Below are 7,555 nucleotides of genomic sequence, written 5' to 3' on the forward strand. Positions count from 1 at the left end.
AATAAATCAGATAACCTTATATAAAAACAATAAACAACACAACATGCAATAAGTATTAAGAGATCTGCACTCTGTACACATATGGCGGCAAGGCAGCATAGGATGTCTGCACGGGGCGGGAAGTTCATCAGATTCGCTTGCTACGACGCTGCTGGATTATACGCTCATTGTTAATCCCTGTGAGAAAAGAAGAAAAGAAAAAAAAAAAAAAGAATAAACTGAGTGTGCGAAGAGGGTGAAGGATGCCCTTTGTTCTCTGTCAAATGCCATGTGACACTAACTTCCATACATAAATCACATATAAAAGGTGACATTATGAGAAAAGACAATTGGCATTTACTGGCTTACCTATAACTTGAAGAGATCACTCGTTGGAAAACAATATTGCCTTCCCTCAAAACACCTAAAAACACAAGACAGCCTTCCCCGCATCATCCCTTCGCCTCTCTCCTCCCAGGATAGGTGGCGGAACACACAGATAGCAAAACTATTGAGCATTATCTTTGTTTATCTGGAGACGTGTCACTGCCCAGTAAATACTATCAGTGATATGTTCTTGTTTGCTCGCTCCAGGTACATACCACTGGTCTGATAGCCTCGAGTGGCGCGCCTCTCCACGCTGGTCTCCGGGTCAGCTGGCTCGGGGCGGGACTACCATGAAGAACTGCAAACTGTTACTCTTTTGCACAAGTCACGAATGGTGTCCTGATGGCGCCATTTGAATATGTTAGTACTGCGTTACAGGTACTTTTTATGGTTTTTTGTTTGTTGGTTTTTTGCTTGTTTTGTACAGTGCTACTGTTGAGGAAAATACAAAAAAGAAAAAAAAATGTGTGTGTGTGTGTGTGTGTGTGTGTCATAAATATTCAGTCTTTCGACATATCACCATACGCAGATTTGTGTGGTATTGCTAAATATATATTTTTCCTGCAAGCGGATATACTCTACCTGTACGTGATAACACTATTCAGACGTGGAGATAAAAGAAACAAAAAAAAAAAAAAAATGTATCTATCAACAAAAGGACGGATGACTGATTATGATTTTTCAGTACACATTAATTAACTCTCAAGAATTTCCTGTTGCGAGCCATTGTTCAGAACTCGAAAGCACTTCACTTACCCAATTACGTAAACTCCACCACCAATATAGATGTAAATACTGCCAGCTTCACTACAGTAAGGCAAGATACTTAAAATACTTTCACTTCATAAAGCACTGTGCACTTGTGACCTGATGAATGATAAGTGACAAGCGAGGGAGTGGTGGCGCAGGTATCAAAGGTGTTGATGTGTGGAGTGAAGGTGGTCAGGTCGCACTGCAGAGCTGAAGGGGTGGGGCGCCTCATCCCTCTCCGGAGTGCAACAGCATGGCAGGTTCGTAAGTGGAGGTAAATTCGCTTCTTTTGGCTATCTTCCCTTTAGTAGATGATGGATAAGGTAAAGCTTAATGGAATGATGAAATAACAGGCACTAGATTTTACTGTATGTTTATTTTAGATACAAACTGTGTGTGTGTGTGTGTGTGTGTGTGTGTGTGTGTGTGTGTGTGTGTGTGTGTGTGTGTGTGTGTGTGTGTGTGAGAGAGAGAGAGAGAGAGAGAGAGAGAGAGAGAGAGAGAGAGAGAGAGAGAGAGAGAGAGAGAGAGAGAGAGAGAGAGAGAGAGAGAGAGAGACTAGGGTACAGCACATAGTCAGTCTCTAGTAACTGCGAAAAAGACAACCCAGACACCGGCAACACTTGGTGGATATTAAAATTCATATTCTTGGCGAAGTGGTGTGTGAAAGCGATTACACGCCACCTCAGCACACATCAGGGGAGGCTTGGCGAGGGCAGAGGGAGAGGAGGGAATGTTCCTTCACCTTTCATCTCCCCACCTCCGCCCGTCATTCCCCCGTTGGACGCGTCATCACATAAGGAGTGACTGAACGAAATCCAAGTACCAGGAATTAAAGACCATGCGGAGCTGCCGTATGTTATGGAGAAGTACATTGTGGCAAAGAGGGAAAGGAACGGTTGAAAGGAATATAGGAGGAGTTATTAGTGAAGAGGTGCTACGGAGATAGTATTCGAGCCTTAAGGGATTTGATGGGTAATAATAAGACGGTCCAGGTAGGAATGAAGTGTATGAAAAAAGTTCATTAGTGTCACTGATTGATTGGTTGATTGATTCAATGTGGGTGATGTAGCAAGGCACCTCACGATTGACAAAATGATTTAATAAATCGAATAAGATTGAGTAACAAACCAAGCCATCTAGAGCATCGTCTCGTACGCGGCAAAGAAAGTAATTAATTTCGCATATCAAACGTCCTGTTTCCTGAAGGACTGTCTGGTGTGCAATTGCAACAATTAAGAATTCGTTATGAGTCATTATCCCTTCTAGATTTTTACTTGAAGAAAACAGGTTTATTTTACTACGGGATCCCGAAGTATTTAGTCATTTTCTTCGCAGATGAAAAAAAAAAAAAAAAAAATTCTAGTACTTCATAGAGAGCGACATTAGAAACAAAGAAACGTACTCGTGAATAACATCCAGGGTTTTCTTATCTATATGCAATTTCTTTCCGGTGAATTACACAAAAAATATTGAACGACGGAAATTTCGAATGGAAGTAATAATGGACTGCTTAAGATTATGTATGATGCTTACCTGTCGATCTGGAAATGGTTGTTAGAGAGAGAGAGAGAGAGAGAGAGAGAGAGAGAGAGAGAGAGAGAGAGAGAGAGAGAGAGAGAGAGAGAGAGAGAGAGAATATGTGTGTGTGTGTGTGTGTGCGTGTCCGTGTTTCTGGAGGGATGGTGCTGGGGATGTGCAGGAAGAAGTGTGGGGGTGAAGGAAGCGTTGTGGGCAGATAAGAAGGTCACTCACACTCTCTGTTCCTCCTCCTCCTCCTCCTCCTCCTCCTCTGGATAAAGAGAGCTTCGTGTGTTGCTCGACTTTTGTGATTACATGGAAATAAATAACTGCGTACATAAATTTTAAGATACACCAACTTACACTAACGGCAATAAAGGTGTGTTTTGATTGCACGGAGCTGCTGCTCTCCCAGTCCATGTTCGTTATCTCAGGGCCAAGAGATAGCGGACCTCCTCCCACGCACTTACACAACACAGCTGATAGGAGGCGGGTAAGTGGCTGGTAGGGTTGGTTCAGCTGCTTTTTGTGGACAATACGGCCATGGAACACAGATAAATTTCATGCACAGCAAGACTAGATTACTATGCCCGGTGTAGACCTTACCAAGACTTGGTCGACGCGCGTTGCGGGGACAACATATCCTAGACATAAGAACACTGAGTGAAGCGTTTTGATATGTCGACATCTGGCTAAGTAATATTTCTTAATGACAACACACACCGCAAGCTCGAGGGTGACCCGTGCTGAGTGACACAGCAGCACTGGCAGAGATGCTCAGCTGCAACATTCCGCGACAAGCAGCAGAAAGTAGAATGTACCAGTGTGTGATGAGGAAGGTGACGGCCGACAATAAGAGTAGTCATCATGAATGAATTACCTCGACATAACTGAGGCCTGTTTGCAAGCAAGGAAGGTACCAGGACGCTTTGCTTTTGTGAGAAGAAAGACAGCAGCGGCCAAAACTCATCGTAGTAAAATGTAAAAGTGATGGAAGGGGAAGAAGTAAAGTCATGGCTTAATGAAAGAGGTTGTGGATAGGGTGGTTAGGAAGGGAAGGGAAGGAGGAAGAGAGAGAGAGAGAGAGAGAGAGAGAGAGAGAGAGAGAGAGAGAGAGAGAGAGGGAGAGAGAGAGAGAGAGAGATAAGAAATGTCCAGAGGAAGTAAGGACAAAGAGGATTATCTACTGGCCAAAGGAAAGCGAGCGGGCAGGCTTGAGTCATTCCTTGATGAAACGGAGATAAACAAGGAAAAATAGAGAATTAACTTATAGGCAATAAAAATGAGAGTAGAGGAAATGAGGGCCGCTTTTCAGTGAGAGAGATGATATGGGCGGGAGGTAGAGAGTCCACACCTGATCCTCACCTGACGTAGGCAAGCACAGAAGCAAGGAGGGATGGGGAGTCACTACGCCGGGGTCACCACTCGACGCTGGGTCAGAGATTACAAAGTTACTTAACACAGTGGAGGCAACGAGATCCTCCCTAAACTATATACATATGGACACAGTAACATGACACGACTGGGTGGCCACGCGGTCCTCCCCATCTCCCTAATAACGCCCCCCCCCCTTCTCCGCCCTTACCTGGCAGGGCCAAACCCAACCCACTCACGCCGCCACCACACCTGAGACACTCGATGAAAAATGTAACATCTAACCTTTTTTTTGATATGACGATAACGGTGATAATGATGAGGGTGGTGATTATGATGATGCTGACAATAATGGTAATAATGGTAATAATGGTAATAATAATAATAATAATAATAATAATAATAATAATAATAATAATAATAATAATGATAATATAGCGTGTGTGTGGCGGACAGGCACGGGTTCGGTCTGGGTTGCAGGGGAGGTCTATTTTCCCTTCCAATTAACTTAATCAATATAAAACGTTAATAAATATATGGTTACAACAAATAATAAGCGGTACGTATGAAACAACTATGGCAGCGCGGCCGTAACTTAAGATCAGAAAATATTGCACGTTCTATGTATACGTGGTCGTACTTGGCAGCGCACGACGACCCCCGTGACGGAGCCTCTGCCTGGGCGGCGGCGGTGGGCGGTCGTGATTTGCCTTCAGCTGCAGAAGACGATGAGGAGTTGAGACCGTCACCTCTTGTTCCTGTTCGTCCTCTCCTTGCTTCTTCTTCTCCTCCTCGTATAGCTGCAGAGGATGATGAGGACATGAAACCACTCTATTCCTGCTCCTCCTCTTCTTTCTCTTCCTCCTCGTCTTCCTCATCCTCCTCCTCCCTGTCACTTCTGCACACACACACACACATACACACACACACACACACACACACACACACACACACACACACACACACACACACACACACACACACACACACACACACACACACACACACACACACAACGATGTACTAATGTTGTTACAAAGTTTGTGTTGTGACAGAAAAATCAGTCACGTGTTCAGGAATTGCTTCACTTTAACGTGCGTAACGCAAACCTCATTATGGTGGTGTCTATTAACGACCTTGTCGGATACACACACGTAAATAAGTGTAAATATTGACTCCATGATGTTTTGATGTGGAATTCACGCAATCTCCTCACTGGATGTGTCAGAGGGGACAGGGACAGAGGGGGAGGAGGTTGTGAGCTGTCTATTTCTTTAACGGACTTCTTCAGGACTCCCTCAAGACCTCACTGGACGACGGAGGGCGGCGAAGATGAGCTGAGTGCCGGCGCTAGGGCTGGCAGCAGCGCCGGGGAATGCGGGTATTTGGCCTCAGGACGCACGAGGAAGTAAGAGAGAGCTGTCCGAGAGTCAGGGGGACAGCCCGCCGAGCCTCCTCCCGGCGGGTACATGCAGCTGCTGAAGTAATTTCCTGTTGGGGGAAAGAAGAAGAAAGGTCAGGGAAGATGGTATCGAAAAAGGCATTAATAAAGAGCAGACCCAGGATGTTGGGGAGAATGCAAATAGAATGGCGCTCCGTCCTTGTGTGGCTTTCTTACGCTGACATAGCAGCCTTAAGCCCCTACAGCCGGTGTTACTGCACACACACACACACACACACACACACACACTCTCTCTCTCTCTCTCTCTCTCTCTCTCTCTCTCTCTCTCTCTCTCTCTCTCTCTCTCACACACACACACACACACACACACACACACACACACACACACACACACACTCAGAAAACCCGACCACTCTCTTTCTGACCAGTTTCCTTCACACAAACGGGTTGTCACACTTTTATGTGATTCAAGAACACTTCCTTTACTCTCTTGATTTACAGCAGGCTAACTGTAAAAAGACAAAAGCGTCTTGGGAAAACTGAGGTCTGAAAAGGGAGAACGTGAATAGACTGCTTCGCTCTTTGTACGCACGTGAATGAATAAAATAATAAGACTCAAGATCAGTCTCGCGCTGACAAAATACTTACTGGCAACCTCTGCTGCAGACATGGAGGCAGGTGAGGACGACAGGACGGAGTGATGGGGGGCGGAGGAGTAAATGCTGGTGGCCAGGGCGGAGGGAGAGAAGTGGTGAGGGAGACGCAGCGGCTCGGAGGGGGACGGTGTAGGACTTTTAGGTTCAGGCGAGCCTTTCCGTTCGCCGTATCTTACAAATGCCCTTGAATCGTCGCTGTTGGGAACCTCCTGATCCTCTCTGCTCTCGTCAGAGACTCTTTGCAGCATCCCGTCGTCATGGGGCGGGTCAGTTCCTGGTGGGCTTCTTGGAGGGCTTGAGTCTCTGGAACGACTGCCAACATCTATCTTCGGGCTGGACGGGGAGGATGATCTGCTCCTTGAGGGAGGAGGAGAAGCCGCAAACTCATCTCTGATTTTTCGCTCTCTCTCTATTTGCAAATGCTGCAGACGAAAGTGTTCCAATTCGCGGGGAAGGCCAAAGTATGGACTATCAAGAGGAAATCTGGATAGAACACTGCTGGCAGAGACTTCGGGTGGGTACTTAGGAATAGGTGAAGGCAGACTGTAAGACGGCAGGCTGGGTGAGGCGGGATGGTGGATATGGGAAGACAGCACGGAGGAACTGGAAGCGACTCCGGTGGTGGGCAAACTTGAAGACGAAGGTAGGTGTGGTGAGGACAAAGGAGGAAGGGGCGACTGTAGGGGCGGCGACGGTAATCTTGGTAAGGGAAACACGTCGTGTGGTGCAAGTCTGGCTAAGAGTGAAGACTCAACGGATGGCATCTTGGACAGCGACAAGGACTCGGAGGTGGAGAGCTTTGAGAGTGCCAGAGCGTCGGGCGAGTGCAGCCTTGAGAAGATGGCCGGGTCCACGTGAGGGTAGGGCAGGCTTGAGATGGGAGGCGCGAAGAGTGGAGGCGGCAGTAAGTGTCGAGGTAGTTCCCCAGATGGCTTTTCCAGGCCGCCGGGTATCCCCGGGGCGGTCAGGAGGTGAGGAGGAGGATAAAAAGGACGAAGGCCCTCAATCATCGGTTGGAACATTGGCAACTGGAAGGGATACCTGTACGGGGTAAAGAAAATATGGTTCACTAATTACTATCGTATGGATACGAAGGAAATATATACTAGAGGAACTACACACGATTCAAAGACAAACGTAATGTGGAATAATTACTTGAGTACACCTTCCCACCTGTTGTCTTTCTTGGCCATACTTTTGGCCTTCCGTCTGGGGCGATACTTGTAGTCTGGGTGTTCCTTCATGTGCAGCGCCCTGTGGATGGTTAGGTTGAGCATAAACATAAACAGCAGGAAATGAAAAAAAAGAAAAAAAAATAATAATACTGCAACCCTCTTTTCACAAGTTATATATAAAAAGAATTCATGTTTTCCATGAGTGTGAAGGAAAGAGCAAGGCCCGTGTGAGCCGGTACAATTACTTAGCGCTGTTCCTCGTCACATGCCCTTAAAATATGGACTGAGGTAACGAACGAGGACGAGACAAA

General features: G+C 46.4%; 2 protein-coding genes across 2 annotated transcripts in view; both read right to left on the reverse strand.

Moving 5' to 3' along the window:
* Nucleotides 1-5,267: 5,267 nt before the first annotated feature.
* LOC135097971 (arginine-glutamic acid dipeptide repeats protein-like) lies at nucleotides 5,268-6,570 on the reverse strand. Its single transcript, XM_064000131.1, has 2 exons — nucleotides 6,062-6,570; nucleotides 5,268-5,502 (listed from the first exon to the last, which is right to left on the reverse strand). The coding sequence occupies exons 1-2, from the start codon at nucleotides 6,315-6,317 to the stop codon at nucleotides 5,318-5,320; spliced, it is 441 nt and encodes a 146-aa protein (XP_063856201.1). The 5' UTR covers nucleotides 6,318-6,570; the 3' UTR covers nucleotides 5,268-5,317.
* Nucleotides 6,337-7,555, reverse strand: part of LOC135097556 (transcription factor SOX-14-like) — a 25,465-nt gene continuing 24,246 nt past the window's right edge. The window contains exons 3-5 of the mRNA XM_063999481.1: nucleotides 7,243-7,323; nucleotides 6,564-7,110; nucleotides 6,337-6,426 (exon numbers count right to left, since the gene is read on the reverse strand). Of these exons, the coding sequence (XP_063855551.1) occupies nucleotides 6,337-6,426; nucleotides 6,564-7,110; nucleotides 7,243-7,323 (718 nt within the window). The remainder of the gene's footprint in view (nucleotides 6,427-6,563; nucleotides 7,111-7,242; nucleotides 7,324-7,555) is intronic.

Source organism: Scylla paramamosain, chromosome 4 (assembly GCF_035594125.1).
Source record: "Scylla paramamosain isolate STU-SP2022 chromosome 4, ASM3559412v1, whole genome shotgun sequence".
Classification (NCBI taxonomy): Eukaryota; Metazoa; Arthropoda; class Malacostraca; order Decapoda; family Portunidae; genus Scylla; species Scylla paramamosain.